This window comes from Panthera uncia, chromosome B1, assembly GCF_023721935.1.
Source record: "Panthera uncia isolate 11264 chromosome B1, Puncia_PCG_1.0, whole genome shotgun sequence".
NCBI classification, from domain to species: domain Eukaryota; kingdom Metazoa; phylum Chordata; class Mammalia; order Carnivora; family Felidae; genus Panthera; species Panthera uncia.
This window is the reverse complement of record NC_064811.1, coordinates 38515625-38534664: the sequence shown is the minus strand read 5'-3', so window position 1 is coordinate 38534664 and position 19040 is coordinate 38515625. Positions and strand designations below refer to the sequence as shown.

At 38.8% G+C, this 19040-nt stretch overlaps 1 protein-coding gene across 1 annotated transcript in view; it reads right to left on the bottom strand.

The window, feature by feature from the left end:
* LOC125923623 (gamma-aminobutyric acid receptor subunit beta-1-like) overlaps window positions 1–16791 on the bottom strand; it is a 244589-nt gene extending 227798 nt beyond the window's left edge. Inside the window, exon 1 of the mRNA XM_049632025.1 lies at window positions 16512–16791. Within this exon, the coding sequence (XP_049487982.1) occupies window positions 16512–16559 (48 nt within the window). The 5' untranslated portion in view covers window positions 16560–16791. The remainder of the gene's footprint in view (window positions 1–16511) is intronic.
* Window positions 16792–19040: the final 2249 nt, after the last annotated feature.

The following is a 19040-nucleotide window of genomic DNA, read 5'->3' as shown; positions in this document are numbered from 1 at the left end:
TTTCCTTCCCCTCCCCCATGGGTTTCTGTTATGTTTCTCAGGATCCACATAAGAGTGAAACCATATGGTATCTGTCTTTCTCTGTATGGCTTATTTCACTTAGCATCACACTCTCCAGTTCCATCCATGTTGCTACAAAAGGCCATATTTCATTTTTTCTCATTGCCACGTAGTATTCCATTGTGTATATAAACCACAATTTCTTTATCCATTCATCAGTTGATGGACATTTAGGCTCTTTCCATAATTTGGCTATTGTTGAGAGTGCTGCTATAAACATTGGGGTACAGGTGCCCCTATGCATCAGTACTCCTGTATCCCTTGGATAAATTCCTAGCAGTGCTATTGCTGGGTCATAGGGTAGGTCTATTTTTAATTTTCTGAGGAACCTCCACACTGCTTTCCAGAGCGGCTGCACCAATTTGCATTCCCACCAACAGTGCAAGAGGGTTCCAAACAGGCCTGAACTTTAAACACAACTCCATCTCAAATGTCCCAGAGCCTTACTATTCTCAGTTCTTTCTCTGTGGAAGAGAGATATTAAATATTCCTATCTCAGGTGGCTCTTGTAAAAACTGATTTCAAATACTTATTCTGATACCCAATACATGGTATGTATTCATTATATTTTAATAACTTTCTATTCTTAACATTAAGAGTTGCCCTTTTTCCCAGGACTAAATACTGATGTAATAATGTGTACACAGACTTGAATTGAATGCATTATATTTCAATTTAATTCAACATAATTTTATTCAGCCTGCCCTGTGCAGAAGGCATTTATTAGGCACAATCTTTAAGAAGCTCTCATTACAGGAAACTCTTGGCATTTGAGGATTTAATATCTCCTGCATCTCTCTTCTTCATTAACTACCCCGAAAGTTAGTGACATGGCAACTTTTTCTGAGATAGAAGTTTGAGTAACATGCACTATAAGGTCAATAAGTTAGCTGTTCCAGAAAGAGCCACTGAATTAATGACAGCCCAGCCAAGTGCCCTGTTCACATGCTCTGAGTGTGTGGTTGTAATCCTCTTAACTAAGTATATACTGCAAAAGTAATCAAAATGTGGGGATTTTTGAAGATCTTACAATGAATTGTTTGTAACTATCAAGTAAAAATCTTCGAAGTTCAAATTTCTCAATTGGGAAGGGTCTTAGAGAAATGGTCTTTCTTATGTCGCCCTCTTGCCTTTAGACAGAAGAGCCATATAAGCCAACTGGGACAGATATAATTAACTTTTCTTGTTCTGAGGCTTTCTAAGGATGGACACTTCCCAGATACTCTTCATAGCTCCTTCCAGCATCTTCTTACTCATTACAGTCAAGATGTTCTTCCTTATGTCCAATCTAAACTTTGCTTCTTTTTTCAAGTTGAGTTCTCTCAGCGGCAGCATCAAATCCATTTTCTCTTTCTATTTCCAGTAAGTACCTTACACAGCACTTTAAGTGACACCTTGCATTAAATCGTCCAATGTGACTTAAATCCGTGAATGGATCAAACATTTTCATAACCTAAAGACGTTAATCAAGGTACTCTTTAATCTTTTTAAAGTTTAACTTTGGGCTAAGTAATATCAATTGCTAATGCATTTCATTGTAGGACACATTTTGCTAACTATTAATCGTGTTTCCTAATCTTTGAAACCTACGTTTAAATGTTATTAGAGGGGTGCCTGGGTGGTTCAGTTGGTTAAGTGTTTGACTCTTGATTGGCTCAGGTCATGATCTTAGAGATTCATGAGTTCAAGCCCACATTGGGCTCTGCACTAGAGCCTGCTTAGGAGTCTCTCTCTTTCTCTCTCTCTCTCTCTCTGACCTTCCCCCTCAAGATAAATAAATCAACTTAAAAATGTTATTGGAAATAATGATGCTTTATGACCTGATTTCATGACAAAACTACCACACACAGACTATGAAGGCATCTTCAGATCTGGCATGCAGATCACAGACTTGAGTGCAAATCACAGCTCTATCACTTACTAGTTGTGTAACTTTGGGGAAGTTACTTAACTTTATTATGTCTCAGTTCCCTTACCCATAAGATAGAAATAATAATGAGGGGCACGTGGGTGACTTGGTCAGTTAAACATCTGACTCTTGGTTTTGGCTCAGATCGTGATCTCCTGCTTTGTGGGTTCAAGCCCCATGTAGGGCTCCATGCTGCCAGTGTGGAGCCTGCTTGGGATTATCTCTCTTCCTCTCTCTTTGCCCCTCCTCTCCTCTCTCCTTCAAAATAAATAAACATTTAAAATGAATGTTTTATAACATAACAAATAAAATAAACATTTAAAAAAATGAAAAAATAAAATACTTCTCCCTTAAAAAAAAAAAGAAACAATAGTGACATACTTCATATGGCTGCATGACAGATTAAATGGGTTAATAATTATAAAGTACTTAAATGGTACCTGTTTTGTAGAAGTGCTCAATAAGTATCAATTTTCATTATTAAGATGCAGGAATGGTTTTCCAAGCCTTAAAATTCAAATATTGTTAGTGAATTTCTCTCTTCTTGAGTATTCTTAGTATTCTTATCTCTCTACAGTCTTTTTAGTTCTATTTTCTCTGCCAGAAATACTCATCACCTTCCTACCTACATGATCTCATCTTGAACATCTCAGCGTGTTTGCATTTTCTCTGTGATGTCCTGAGTTGTGATCTCATCTTCAGGGCACTTTTTTTTTAGTGCTACTTATGGTCAATTATGACCTCATGAAGACAGTTACTTTTTCTTAACTTACCTTCTCCATGAGATTTTTGGATGTTCCTTGAAGGAATAAAGTAAATGCTACAATTTTTAATAACCTTTCACAATTCTTAGCTCTTATGAAGTTCTTGGTAAGCAAAAGTAAGTTGATAGATGATATTTTAATTTGATTATCTCAAACTTTAGGATAAAAACTCTTATTATCTTATCTCATCCACATAATTCTATGTTGATATTGACATATAAAGCACTCATAACATGCCTCATACACAGTAAGTGCCCAATAAAGAAGAAGCATCAGTTTAAAAAATAACCAATATTTTCCCCAAGCCTGGGAACACATTATCTTATTTTGCTTTTAATGACCTAAGAAGAAAGTAGCACTTATCCTCATCTTAAAGACGAAAAAATTCAGGCTTTCAGTGTCACAAAATGGTCGTAGTCTTGACTTTCCCAGCATTGTGTTGGTTACACTTCCTGTCCCAGGTAATATTAACAGTGTTCCCTTTTATTCTCAAAAGTGCATGCTTAGAAAACAAATTATACAAGGTAACAGATCCTGCAGGTGGAGGGTCTGTAATTGAAGAAATCAACTCCAGAGCCCTAATTCCTAGGCTAAGCCATGGAAAACCACATTACCAGGGAGTAATACAAAATATGAAATTTAGAGGGGTATGGGAGGACCCTACACAGACTGAAACTTTAAGTTTGAGAAGTGAGAACCAAGAGAAAGTCAACGAAATGTTCCATTTCTTTCTCTCAGATCTCACAGAATAGTTTCACAATTAGAAGTACTATAAATTTCAACTGCATGATGAAAACCCCAATATTAAACAAAAATACTATATTTGATTATTCATGTTGTGAATCAATGTTACTCTTGATGTCCTGGCATTAAAGACAGAGAAATTCGTTATAAGCTTTGGAGACGATGGCAAAATAATGAAAAAACCAGCATTTAATATTTATATAGTAATTTGCAATTTATATATCACATATACAGACCATATATTTGTATATGATTTATTTCTTTTGATTCTCACAGCTCCCTGAAATAGGTGAAGCAGAAATTATTATTTCCATTTTACATGAAACTGAGAATCAAGGGGCTTAAGTCACAAGATTTATGCTTGAGAGTATAAATGAGGATACAACATCATCCTGACATTTTAAAGTGATTTAAAATTATTCAAATATAACTTGACAGAAGCACATTCAAGGGGAATGTACTTCAGGAGAAAAACCAAAATTATATACGCCAGATGGGGAGTGTCTGGACTTAAAAAGTTGCCAGTATGCTGCCCACTAGACACTGATTTTAACTATAAGATTCATTGTCTACAAAGTTATTAAAACTACAAGATATTATCCTATAATTAAAACTGCCAGATATTATCATCACCTTGCCCATCAGTATGGATGGTACATCTCCAGAGAATGGAGGTGAGTTTGTTGATTTCACATCTCAGGTTACAAAATATCAGGCATTGCTGTCAGATCAAGCAAAATACATTTTGAGGGCAGAGGATCAGTGTGGACCACACAAATGCTGTCTCAGCACACCTCAGTCACTTTTTCTAGCTGTTTCATATCAGCTCGCAAAGTCAGGAAACCGCTGATTCTAAGAAAAGTATGAAATAACTCCTGTTTCCTTCCTCTCTTCATATCCTTTTCTAATCTTTGTCTCTTAAGCAAACCTATTCCCTCACTAAACCACTCCTTCATACTCTGATGTAAATACAGGAACTAAACTCTGGCATTATTGTTGCCTCTCTCTGGGGTTATTTGCAATTCAGCAGTAATCAAAACTGAGGGTATCGGGAACAAATGATGGCATTTGAAGCTGTTAGCTTCCCACTGGTACTCCCAACCTAAATACCGACAGAATCCCATATTTTGCCTCAATAACAAACCTCCAGTCAGTGAAACCTAACAGTATTGGAAAAGAATAATAGCAACTGCTTTGTTTGAGTTTGGGTTCACGTATCTCTGTCTGTTTTGCAGAACCAAAGGTGCAAATCCTTCAAAATGTGGAAAAACTTCATTATGACTATTCAAACACATGATTCATCAAGACACGCTTATGTTCTATGGTAGTGATGTTGAACACAGTAGGGCAGGTGTCACCTGTGATATCCTTCCATAATTTCAGAGCCCCTGGTTATAAAGTCCCCTTCAAACTTCATGGCAACAGAGCACATAGGAGCATATCCAAAACTGGTGGTAGCATGACATAGGAGATATGGACCAATAACCCACAAGGACTGAATATAATTTTCCAGTTTTGTGAGTACTTTCTACTCTACAAATTTTTCAGCCAGTCTTCCTCCTCCAATTTCCAACTTCAAAACTTCTAAAAAGCAGTTCCTATCACATTAAGCCAAGAGTTTCAATTATATTGAATTCACAAATTGAATATATTCAATTATATTTCAACTAAGCTTTATAGAGAATTTTCTCTGTCTGCTCTCACCAGCCTCAACTCAGCAGTCAGTTTGAACTGGGAATCTGTTCTCTCAGTTGTTTCTTTGGGATGTGCTGAAGTGTGTGTGTGTGTGTGAGGGGTGGGCACAGAGGTGGTGATGTCAGTTGAAAGAATCTTTTATCATGGGGCACCTGGGTGGCTCAGTCGGTTGAGCATCCGACTTTGGCTCAGGTCATGATCTCGCGGTCCGTGAGTTCGAGCCCTGCATCAAGCTCTGTGCTGACAGCTCAGAGCCCGGAGTCTGCTTCGGATTCTGTGTCTCCCTCTCTCTCTCACCCTCCCGCATTCATGCTCTGTCTCTCTCTGTCTCAAAAATAAATAAACATCTAAAAAATTTTTAAAAAAGAATCTTTTATCACCATTTAGTGTGGCAGTTGAATAAACACATTTACTAGTTATGACCAATTACTCTGTGGATCTGGAAGTTTCAGACAAAAGTTGACACTTGAAAGCAAACTTAGCATGTAGCAGCAAGGATACAATTAGAGCAAAAATAACTACATGGATAGATAGATTATAAACACATACATTAAATATGTATATTTCTCAATTAGACATGTTTTTTAGTTTATATTTTGAAACTTAATAAAGTTATTGGGTTATCTCTTAAAATCTACTTATTCATAACCTCTCCAGATTGGCTGAGGAATCCCTTTTCATATGCTACCTGTTAAGTTTGATTTTCCTTCTTTTTACATGTCACTCGCCTTATAGTCATCAATCAAGTGGTTCTTTAACAATTTCTTAAATATTTCCAGAAATAGTGATAGTCCAGGTGCCGGTATGGAAATGACATTTTGAAGAATGAAAAGCAGTCATTATTTTTTAATGCTGAAGAAAAGTTAGGTGGTTGCATGCGTGTGTGTGTGTGTGTGTGTGTACATTGCACTGATATTTGTCATGAAGTAGTTTTGTGTGTGTGAAACTGACTGTGCCATGTGATAAAATTGTTTCTATAGAAACGGCTCCTGATTCATGATCAACCTAAAAGAAAATTACAGATTCAGGCATAAGGTAGACCTGACAGAGAACCTATTAATTTCTGAATTAATAAATTCAAATGACATTATTACTAACACTTCTTTATGACCAGAAAAATTATGTTATAATCCTAATAAATGTTATTATTAAGTTCCCATAATATGCTAGGAGCTACACAGAGAGCATAAAGAATATAATCCTAAACTTCCTGGAGCTTACATAGTGCAGGCTAAAAAGACAAGGTCAATAAAAACCTTACTGGAACTAAAAGAGGATCGTTATATTATATTGGGTCTTTTGCCTCTTTGGAGTCTTGATTTGTTTATATGCCCTGTATACTCTTTCTCCAGCAGAATTCTCTCTGGTGTGGCTACAGAAAAGGCTCCACAGAAGAAAGATGACTTCCTGTGGGCTTTAAAGTAGATCTAGATGGATTTGGGTGGGAGAGGGATTGCAGGTGGTAGGAGGGAGAAATGAAGGCCTCTGACATGAGAAATATTCTAGGTAGGATTTCAACTAAATGTCATTGAAATGTCTCTATGGAAACCACAAAGCTGTTCCTCTTGACTAGAGAATTGTGTATCATTCTCTTGAAAATAATAGATCAGAAGAAAAGAGAGAAAGAAAAAAAATCTCACCATGAGTCACAGAGGGTTAGAGTAGGCAGGGAACCTGAGCTTTCAACAAATCTATTCCCCCGCTTTCAGGAAGGATCCCAAATAACCCTCTCATTCAAGCAGGATTCACTTCTAGCAACTTCCCTGATTAATCCATTCAGCAACAAGAGCGAGGCATCTAGCTTCTAACTTTCCTGTTGTATCTGAAGTGCCTTAACCCATACTCTAGTATGGGTTAGCTGATTGCTAATAGCTACCTAAGATTCCTTTTCTATTTGGATCTATTTCTCCAGCTACATCTCTGCCTTTTTTCTCTAAACCAAATATTACAATGTATGAATACACCTCTGCTTAAATAGCTATCCCTTTTCCATGAGAACATTTGTGAGGGGCAGGGCTCTGTTGAATTCTCGTTTAAAATCATTCCCATCAGGCCATTCAGATGTTTCAGTTCTTCAGCAAAGCTGGGAATTACTTTTTAATTTCCTGGCAACTAAGATTCACTTCTCGAGGCATGCTATTGGCCTCACTTGTGTTCTGTTGGTCTCATGTCATCACCAAATACACTTTCTGCAAGAACTCACAGTGCTTGCACATGACTTCACATGGAAACACAGTGTTCCAGAAGGGCTCTGAATCATTTTGGGGACGTGGTAGAGAAGAGAGCAGATGCTGCGTAAGTGAGTTCTCCACACATCTTTTTTCCCCACCTATTTGGTTTTATAAAGGCAACTAAAACAGAGTACAAAGATTACATCCCTGGATGAATTTGCGAAGTATGTTTTACATACTATCAGGGTCTAGGTCCTCACAGAGAAAGACCAATATTGCTACAGATTAAAGTTGACTACACTCTATTCTGTCTCTGGCCAACACCCTTATCTCCTTATCTCTAATCAGCTCATTTGAGCCACCACATTGATGCACCCCAGGATTTCTCCCTGTAGAGCTTGCCTTATTTGTGAACAGAATTAGAAAACTCACCCAAGAACTAGTCTTCTTCAGGACAGTTTCAGTCTCCAATATTCTACCCCAGTATCCCCACAAGTAAGCTTATAGTAACATGCTCTGGCAATTTTGTTTTTTTAAATTCTGATAACATACCCACTTCAGTGGTGAATAAGATGGTTGGAGCTTCTTTTCCTGTGTTCCATCCTTGGGCAGATGGTACCACATGTGCCGATCATTTGACATGGAACCTCATAGGGCATTCTAGGATCATCTTCTCTCTAATCTCCAGTAAATAACCAGTCACATGGGGCTCCTGGGTGGCTCAGTCAGTTAAGTGTCCAACTCAGTGTCCAACTCTTGGTTTCGGCTCAGGTCACGATCTCATGGTTTCTTCAGTTTGAGCCCCAGGTCTGGTTCTGTGCTGGCAGTATGGAGTCTCCCTGGGATTCTCTCACTCCTTCTCTCTCTGTCCCTCCCCCACTTAGGCTGTCTCTCTCAAAATAAATAAATAAACTTAAAAAAATAGCCAGTCATAAAGTCCCTCCAATTTGCCTCTGTTTGATTATCTCTTCTACTTTTTTACTTCCAATTCCTAAGGTCATTCTTCTTCTACTTTAGGCATTTATCCCCTCTCACCTGGATTTTGAACCACCCTCTTAGCTTCTTAACTAGGAATGCTGCCCCCAATTTTATCCTCCTCTACCTCATCCTCCACATCACTTCCAGAATGATCTCTCTGACATGTAAAACATAGCACCTGTTAAAACCTTTAGCACGTTTTCTGTATTTCAGGATTAGTATTCATTTTCTTAGCATACATATTCCAGCATCATTTCTTTCCGTGTGCGTTTGTGTGTGTCTTTTTAGAGTGAAAGCTTAAAACATGTGTAAGATTTTTGTTTAATCAAACAACTCAAGCAGGTATGTAAAATACAATGAGTATCCCTTCAGGCCATACTCCTAGTTCCACTTCCAAGAGACAACCATTCATTTTTTGTATATTCTTCCAGAAATGGTCAGTGCATATACTGTGTGTGTGTGTTCTGTAAATATGTATGTGTATATATATATATATATATATATACATATATATATACATATATATGTATATATATATATGTATACACACACACACACACACACACACACACACATATATATATATGGAGAGAGAGAGAGTGAGAGAGAGACAGACAGACAGAGACAGAGACAGACAGCCTTCTTTTTATACACAGGAGAACATTCAATAACACTGTCCTACACCTTGCTTTTAATATCATCTTATCTCTTGACAATCTTCCCCGTGCTCTTTAAGTTCTCACAAGAGTGACTAACCTGTGGTTTCTGGAACACTCAGGCTATTTTCATACACACCTGCCAATGCTTATGCCCTTATTTTTTGCTTGAAAGATTCTTCTTTTCATTTGTAGCCTATACATGGTGCTAACTACTATTCCTCTTTAAGATTCTCCTCAGGGTTAACCCTTTACTACACCTTGGAAACCACTCTTCCATGTTCCCATAGAATCCTGGACATACATGTCTCCATCATAACACCTAACACATCATTTTAAAATATCTTCAACCAATTTGACAACAAATTTCATATTAAAAAATAATTGTTAATAGCTAACATTTATTTAGTGCTTACTATGTGATAGATACAATTTGAAACAATTTACATGCATTTAATGAAGAAATTATATTTGTGGGGTGGCTGGGTGGCTCAGTCAGTTGAGCATCTGACTTCGGCTCAGGTCATGACTTCATGGTTCATGGGTTCAAGCAGCCCCTCCCAAATAAATAAATAAAATAACTTGAGGTATACATTGTCTTGTATACTGTAAAATATTTGAAGGTTTGGAGCATATGTTAGTCATATTTCCATCCCTAGGACCCATTTCAAAACATTTTTTTTAAAAAAGAATTGTTCTATAAGTATGTGTTGAACCAAAACACCCCGAGAACAAAATATCTATAAATGTTTCCAAATCTCTCAAAGGGGAAGAATCTTCATTCTGACAAATAAAGTTTTAAATAATTTTTTTGAGAAGAATGTAAATTCTACGAGGACAGAGACTAGTAGAGTAGTTGAATGAATGCTCTTGGAAAAAAAGCCTTTTAATCTTAAATATGCAATACAATGACAAGTTTTACTGGGCTGAAAGAGGGGGCATACATTAAGTGCTTAACAGAGGGGTAGCAGAAAAAAACTTCTAGTAGAAAAACAATGAGGACTAAAGATTCTAAAACAGGATAACAGGGCTCACAAAAAAGAAAACCCACACATCTTTTACTCTTTGGCCAACCTTTTCTCTAATGTATAACCACTTATAGGAATTAATTGTAAATCCTTTCTTGAACATTTCTGTCAAGGGCTGAGTAATATGTTGTTGTATGTAATAGAAGTTGTTATATGTCACAGACTATTAACTTCCTTCGGTGGATAGTCAAAAGATTTCATGAAATGTACAATCTGCTGAAAACAAGTATTCTAAAATACAGAATGGTATTCTGGTATTATAAAAAAAAATAGGATTTAGTGCTCTGAAAAAGTTCATGAGGAAGCTCTGTACTAACATTTAATCAATATTAGCATATATCCATTTATCCTCCTATTATCTTCAAGTGTGGTAATGTCATTTGAGTTATTAAAACTCAAGTCAGTTGGAAACACTTACAACCATTATTTTTCTTTTGAAATTTTTTACCTTCCTTGATAATAGCAAGATTTCATTCCTCTGTGTTTTGAGGGTGCTATTGAGACTTTGGGGGTCTGCCAAGACAAAAAGTATCAAACATTTAGAGAATTGATATCAAGTAATATTCAGCTGAGATGAACACTTTAGCTTTACTGTTGCCACCAGACCACCTGATGGAAAGGTTTTAAGTGGTTTGGGTAAATCTTTGGGATACCCAGATCCTGGAGAGTAATGGTTTCTTACTGTTTCACGTTAAGTGTTGAAAAATTTATTAATTTAGAGTGGAGTGATGTTCCCAGTTTGAACACAGTGGACAGAATTGGATAGAAATATTTCCGTTTAGGTGCTGGCTCCAACATTCGGTACAATGTAAACCAGGAATCAGTCAAGTCTCATTTTGAAGACCATTGATCGACTGTTTCTTATTGCTGTCTTTGGAAATGTGCTTAGGAAAAAAAAAAAAAGGACAATAATGCCATGACCAATGAAAATGGTGATTTAAGAGGCCCCAGATGACACACAATCATTGCTGTGCTGTTCCCAGGAGACCACCATAGTTTGTACTCCATAAGAATTCAATAAATGTTTGTTGATTGACATATCTAACAGGAGAACTAAATGGAAGAAGATAGACTATAACAGAAGAATAAGATGGAATGGAAGAATCTTATTTTGGGCAGAGTCTAAAATCTTTAAAGGTCTAAGTTTATGTCATAGAATATTTGAACTGAAAACAGGTTTAGCAATAGTGCCATTTACTCTCATTTTACAGAGGGGAAACCTGAGGCCCAGAGAAGTCAAATGACTCACTCAAGGTTCCAAAGCTACATACTGGGAATATATTTCTGTTTGCGTGGCAGATAGGAGCCAGGCCCTGGAGTCGGGTTGCCTGGTTTCAGACTTGGGCCATGCCATTTACTAGCTCTGTAACATCTGAGCAAACATTTAATCACTATAGCCTAAGTTTCTCCATCTATAATGCAGGATAATAACCCCATAACCTTAAATCTAGGATTAAATGAGCTAGTGATATAAAGCACCCCATAAACATAACTCATGCACAGGATGTATTCAATAAGTGTTACTATTTATTTTCATCGTATTGCACACTTTAATACCCAGGGCCTTATGATTCCAAGAACATAGGCTTTCAGATGTGAACCCAAACATTCAAAAAATTTGGATAGCCTTGCTTTGATGTGGCTTAGGGTACAAAAAGATCTTTCTGTTATCTCGAAACAGAATGGCAAAGGGACATTTTTCCTCTCTCAGCTTCTCAAGATGGTGTAATATTGTAACCCAGCACCTAAAAGTGAGACCTGGTTGATTACTCATATAAGAGAAAAATGCATTTCTATCTTTATTTAACTGCTGATAGCTGTTCCTACTTTTAAATGATACTGACCTATTTGCTCTATTTGCAAAGTGATTTTGTTATAACCTCAGAGAATTTCCTGACAGCAACAAGGGTATGTTTAGGCTATTTTACAAAGCTATTGCAAGCTCTTTAGTGGCGGGGGGTGGGGAGGGGACAGTTTGCAATGTTCTCTATTCTGACTAAGAAAAGTCACTGGTGTTCTGTAAAGCAGCAGGATAGTATTGTCGGAGTTACTGTGCTTGGAAACACTTTCATAGCCCTCATGTAAGGTTGGCTGACTCATGAGTATTGACACATATAGGAGAAGTGCTTATTAGTTAAAGTCAAGCCCCATCATCCAGGCTTTTGTCTTTGTCCTATTGCTTAATCATCAATTACTAAACTAATGTTCCCCTTTGAGCACAGCTACCTGGTTATCTAGAAATTAACTTAAAACTCAATTTGGAACCTTGAAATAATAGCATTCCTCAGGAAATTTAAGAGAAAAAAGTGCTCATTTCTCAATAATGCAAGATCTCAGAATAACGCACTACAACCTTGCAGCACAGAGTGCCGTCCACACGCTAGTAAGGGGTGTCACCTAGGAAATGCAGAATGCCAACCGCATCCCACACCTCTGATTCAGAACTTGCATTTTATCATTTTAAGATCTCAGAGCAATTCAGGTATGCAGTATAGATTGAAAAACACTGACTTAAAGAAATGGGCAGGGGGATACTGAAAGTAGTGACTGTTTTGTGTCACCAAGATGATGATAATTGGACATAACTAAAGTATGCACCAGAAAACTCTGCAATCAAATATTAAAATCACAACAGCAACAACAGGGCAATTTAACAACAGTGGATACTTGGTAAATTATATTTGTTTATCTTTTAGGTATTATTTATGTAACTGGCTCATTTGAGGCTTTTGTAAGTTTTTTTTTTTTTTTTTACTCTTTTCATTGTTATTTCCAATGCCTGTAAGAGCATTCACTATTGCATCCACCCATGCATGAAGGAAGAAAAGAAACCATGAATGCATGGTGCTATCTATTACTAGGAATGGCTACTTGGGTCAGGACTCAATAGATGTAAAGTCTTCTGGGAGTGCCCACTTGGAACATTGTTCTCTAGGTCAGGGAAAGAGAGTTTTATGCTTGGAACTCCTACCTGATCATCAGAAGCCACCTCCTTAATAAGAAGGAACAACTAGTTATTGGAATCTAAAATACAAGAATTCAACTCTTGTTTGCAGGTAGTTAATATCATGCTTCCCCAGTCTTCTGCTCAAAGAGAAGATCTGCTTATTATCATTTGTGTTTCACTGAATTTATATTGAGAGATATTAGTGTTACTTAAAGGCAATTTATGGGGTCTATTGTCTCCTTTTTGCCCCAACTGCCTTCTGTTTATCTTTAGTCTACAGAGAGAGAGAAAGAGACAGAGACAGAGAGAGACAGAGTAGGTTTATGGCTTGGCAGAAACTAAGGGGAGGTTTGAAGTGTTTAATAAAACAACAAATGGAAATCACAGTAGTTTTTAAAATATAACTGTTCAAAAAATAACAGTGTATAATCACTATCGCATGCATAGTATATCCCATGTTGCCATAAGAAAAATTCTTCCTAATTTAATCAATAATATTAATTCCTGAAAAGTCTTGCTCCTCAGTATAGTTTTCTTTTTTTCTGCATTGGAATTCCTCCTCAGAGGAATGCTGCTCAGAATTCACTGCTCAGAGTCAATAATTTTGGATTGTATAGGTTCTTGACCATAAAAGCTAGCTTTTATTTTCTTAATTTGGGAATAGCATTCTATGTCCTGAAGAACATGAATCAGAAAATACTCAATGTTATGTTAGTCTTGAAAACAGATAATGCTATAAACCGACATAGAATTATATTTCACATAGGGTAGCATAAGAAAAGAACAAAACCTAACAAAGCCTCATTTTCCAACCCATTAATGTAATGTACAATTATCATGTCATTTTCCCAGCTATGGAATGGGTGGGTAATAATGCTAATGAATAAAAATATAAAAATGAACAGTGTTTTAGGAATGGACTTTAGTCTGAAGTTTCTTTAGAGCTATTTTTTATTATATTCTTTGTCCATTCTTAATTTTTGTCAATTTTGGTAAAAAAAATTCCTTTTAAATAACCTCAAAAGTTACTGCCTATTAGGGTACTAAAACATTTTTAATATAAAAATCATTGAGCCTTATTTCCCACTGACATTTCAGCCCTACTTATATTATCTAAAACTCAAAGCATATTGTAGACAATGCTCTTAACCAGAACTAACTATTGAGGTTGTGGTGATAACCCTTGATCTTAAAAGTCTTCTTTGTTTCCATTTTTCTTGGTGTTTTTTCCAACCTATTTATCTCAATGCTTTGTCATATATTAGAGAAGGTAAAATAGACCTTGGATCTTGTTGGTAGCTCTCATTTAAAAGGAGAAACAAGGAACAGTAAGTAAATCAAGGTTTACTATTTTTCAATGTTTAGTGTTTTCTATTTTCCCACCATGTTTCTAACACCCCAGTGGAAAGGTAATTGGTATTTTAGTACAATATATTTTTCAAAGGCTTATCTGTGGGGGGAGTATTTTTAAAAACTCAAGTACATATATACATAGTACAGTAAGTAAGTAGGCTGTATTATTCCATCATTAGGAGCTTTTTCCAGGGGTACTGCAATTAAACTCAATCCTCTTTGTCTGGGCTACGTATGAATTCAGCAGAACAACTAGTTACACAGAGCTTTTTTTGTGGAAATGGTTGTTTTGGTTAATAGCAACTTCCCTATTCAATTCAGTTTCTTTTTGTAGCCCCAAAGTTGTTTGTAAATATAGTCAACAGAATTATACATTTTTAAAAATTCTGTAAAGCATAGTACCCTATACAGAAAATAGACCACCAGCAAAGGCACTGTTTACCTTTTAAGCTGTCTGAATCTTCTCCCATTTTATAAATTATCTATGTTGGTACTTACAAGATGCCAAAATAAATGACTTGGAAAGGAAAATATTATCATCATTTATCTACATGATATAGACTACTTTGTAATTCATTATCTAATTTATCCAGTTGCAATGGCATAGATTAGGTATGATTTGTGTATGTGCACGTTACTACGTTCTCCAGTGTTTGTAAATAGTGTGTTTTGGGTTGCTTTGTGGTAGTGAGATGTATGCGAACAGAATATGATTAATAAGCCAGTCTGTTAAAAAACCTTCCTTGAGTCAGGAAATATTCACCATGCATTCATTTTTAAAAATTGTTTTTCTTTTTCCAATACAACCACCAGAGACACCTTATTTTAAATAAGCTATTTAAAGCAGGAAAAGTTACAACTATAAAATACAGAAATTTAATAGACTTCTTCTAATCCTTTTCAATAGATTATAAACACATTTATTTTTCCTCGACACAAGCTAAAAAAAGAAAGAATTCTTAAATCTTAGCATGTTAAGATAACACGGCACACTCGTAATGAAATGACAATTCAATAGCCTTTACAGCTATAGAGTGACAAAATCCCAGAGGGTTTTAGTCTTTAAATTATTCAGGCTGTCTAAAATTTCTGCTGCCACAATATTTTTTCGCAAATGAAATAAAAATGGCATTTTGCTCACGTAGATCTAGCTATTCCCTGGATGGTTGGTTCTAGAAAAGCAACAGGCTTTTTTTCCCCCTACCTTACGAGAAGCAACAGTTAGAAACTCTAACAACTAGAAAACTGCTACCGCGCAGTGGTTGGAAACAGCCAATAGAGAAATTGACGGCTATGATTTCAGTCTACTGTGCAACAGCTTCAGAAAGGGAGAAGAAAATGTGGAAATAAAAGAATGCTAACCTTTTGAAAGGAGGGCGCTATGTTACTACCGCCCTCTTCCCCCCCCCCCCCCCAATTTCCACGGTCCCTTTAATCATCAGGCTTTTCCGGCCTGCTTAAGTTTCTAGGATAAAGCAAAGCAGTAACTCGACCCATTCGGTTTCCACTTAAATTTGCGAGATGCTGGAAGACAAATTCATCAACCCTCACAAGGGAACAATACAAGCTTCCCCAGAAACTGTCTTGAGCACTTTCCTATTAACAAGCATGGACTGTTGTCTCAGCCTGTTGCTCCTGCCACAAGGTGTGCCAGAGCCTGGAACGAGGGAGGGGACAGTCTGAAACCCTGAAGGAGTGCTTGGGCGTTCGGTGGCGGGACCTGGGCGGGCTGGGGGGCTTGGGCCACCGCTCCCGGAGCGGAGGCGGCGGCGAACCGCGGTCCGGGGACCCTGCTGCAGGCCGCCAGGCCGCCGGCAGGTGGTGCCCTCCTCATCGGAACATCAAAGGAAATCCTGCTAAAGTAACGCTCAGACTCCGCCCCACCCGATCCTCCAGCACCACAGTCACCCGTCCTTCCCCAAATAGTGCCGAGCACGTTTCCTCCGGAACACTGCAGTAGCTTGTGTGTGTGTGTGTGTGTGTGTGTGTGTGTGTGTGTGTGTGTGTGTGTGTGTGTGTGTTGGAAATACAAACCAGGGGCAACGGGGAGTGGGGAGTGGGGAGTGTGTGCCAGTGTGGGGAGCGCGCGGAGTGGGACTCCCGGGGCCGGGGCGAGGTGACCGCCAATGAAACACAGAGGGCGCGGGGACCGGTCCATTTCACATCTGCGTAAGCCCGGCCGCGGGCGCGTCGGGAGGCCACTCACCATGTTCACTTCGGAGACCATGTCTATGCTGGCGACATCGATCCGCATCCCTACGTCCACAGGGGGCCCTGCGGGGAGGTGGGACACATTATGGACACATTCTCAGAGTGGCGACAGGATGGGGAGAGGCGGGGGGCTTCCCTGTGCCTTCTACGTCTGAATGGGCTTCCTCCATCCCCCACTCCCCTTTGCAGGGGACAGCCTGGGAAAACAGGTGTGGGCACACGCGTGATGCAGTGACTATGCAGAGGGTGTGTCGGGCCGGGGAAGGTCGGCTCTGCCTGGGGCTTCATCCACCTGAGACTGAGGGTCCGGGGTGTGTGTGTGTGTGTGTGTGTGTGTGTGTGTGTGTCCAGAGCGTTGGGCGTAGCGCACACTTGCGGAAATGACATGCTTTTTTTTTTTTTTTTTGACATTTATCTTTGACAGGAAAGGAGAACTAGATATGGGTTACAGGTTGAAAAAAGATGAAGCATTACCTCCAAAGTCCGGCCGCAAGCGAATGTCATATCCTTTGAGCAATCTGTCCACTGTCTCTTTCACGTATGACATGTTGCTGGGCTCATTGGCGCTGAAGGGAAGAAGTAGGGACCGTATTCAGAATGAACACAAACTGCGAGCAGACATAAATATAGACAAGCACACCTACCCCCAAATAACAAGCTACATGATCCAGCAAGCATGTAAAAAAGAAAAACACCAAGGAAAAAAAGAGACGTTCAAGATCAGCAGCTCACCTGTGTGCACAACAGACCATGGCAATCATCACAGGGAAAGAGAGAAGCCCCAAACTCTCTCGATTTTGTACTGTCCACATTACTAACTCTGATTAAAGAATTGTCTTTTCTGCGAAGATTCAAGGAATGCAACTTAGTCGGCGGCAGGGCAGTAATTCCCGAATGGACCTGCGCATGCGCAGAGGGTGCTCACTACCAAAAGACACCTTGTGCCTTGCAAACAATATTCCTAGTGGAACAGGCAACAGATTTCAATCCCTTTAAAGTTCCTGTTTGTGGTGCTGCACGTCCTCTGGGTAGTCGGAGATATCCTGCTCTTTCCTTGCTCGGGATCCTGTAGGCATTTGCATACTGAGATTTCTTCGTGCTTTGGAGGTTGCTATGTGCATTTCCTTTCTGTCCTCAACCTGATTTTTTTTCTTTTTTTCTTTTTTTTTTTTTTTACTCAACTCCCAGGGATCTGGCTACTGGCTTCCTTCATTGGCAGCCACGGTGGTCCTAGAACTGAGAGTCTGGAGGCGGGAGGTTTTCTGGTCTCCAGTGTGTGCCTCTGTTCGTGTGATAGGGGGATGAGGGGGTCGGGGCGGGGAGGGGGTTGATAAGTGGAGAAGAAGAGCCACAGAAGAAGGGAAGGGGCAGAGGGAACTCAGAACGTATTTGAGGACTCCAACCAAGAACCAGGTCCCCTTTGGTGGCGTCTTAGGACATCTGCCTGAGTGTAGTCCTTCTCTATGGGAGGGGGAGGAGAAGAGGCGGGCCAACTTTTTCACTCGCTCTCCCACTTTTCTTCCCTCCCCCTCTCGTGTCTCTCCGGGCACGGGATTTAAGGGAAACAAGCGATGAGGCAGCATCTCTGGGCAGGCAACCCTTTTTCTGGTTCCATCTGCCGCAAGTCCCACTTTTTTTGTAAGGTTCTGGTAAGGAAAACCTCTTTCTTAAAATTGCTGGCATGTTAAGTCGCATTAGTAGCCCAGAACAGAACTGTGAAACACCCGGAGGGTCTAATCTCTGTTCGAAAATAGATTGGGGTTCTGAAGGAGCAAGAGTTGTTTGAATTATATTAAATTCAGTCAATGCAATTCAGTAAATGCCATTGAGCACATGTTATGCGGGAGGCCCTGGGCTAGGAGTTCGTTCGTTTGTTTAATGGTATATATTAAATCTTTACTATGTTTTAGGCATTCTGGAACTTAGAATAGACTTAAAGAGGGTTCCCCACCTAAAGAAGTTCACAGGCTCTCTGTCAGGACGACGGACACAAATAGAAACAAATTCAGTATATCTCTAGGTAGTTTACAAAGTGACGGGGGGCTCGTTAGTAAGACCAGAGAGAGGTAGATAATGGTGTCCAGAGAAGGAGAAAGCTTTTTGTCAGAGCAGAAAGGGAAGGGTATTCCAGAAGGTGAAAACAGCCAAATCTTGTTCTGCCAAATCTTGGAGACTTGAAAGGCTATTGTCTGCTGGGAGAGCTGAACCCAGAAATAATTGGTTAGAATATAAAAGGAGAGGGGTAGGGATGGTGGTGAAGAGGGTGCAAAGGGAAGCTGAAGCCAGACTGTACCGGAAGTTACATCCTCTACTTTGCCAATTTAGGCCTCTAGAAATCACTGAAAGATTTAAGTAGGGATGGTCAGGGTCAGATGTCGGTTTCAGGCAGAATGTTTTGGTAGAATAATCATGATGAGAATAATTAGAATTTATCGCTTGCTGACTATTTGCTGGTTATTGTGCACATTACGTAGGTAATCATATTTGAGCCTTCATAACAATTCAAATATGATAGATATTAATA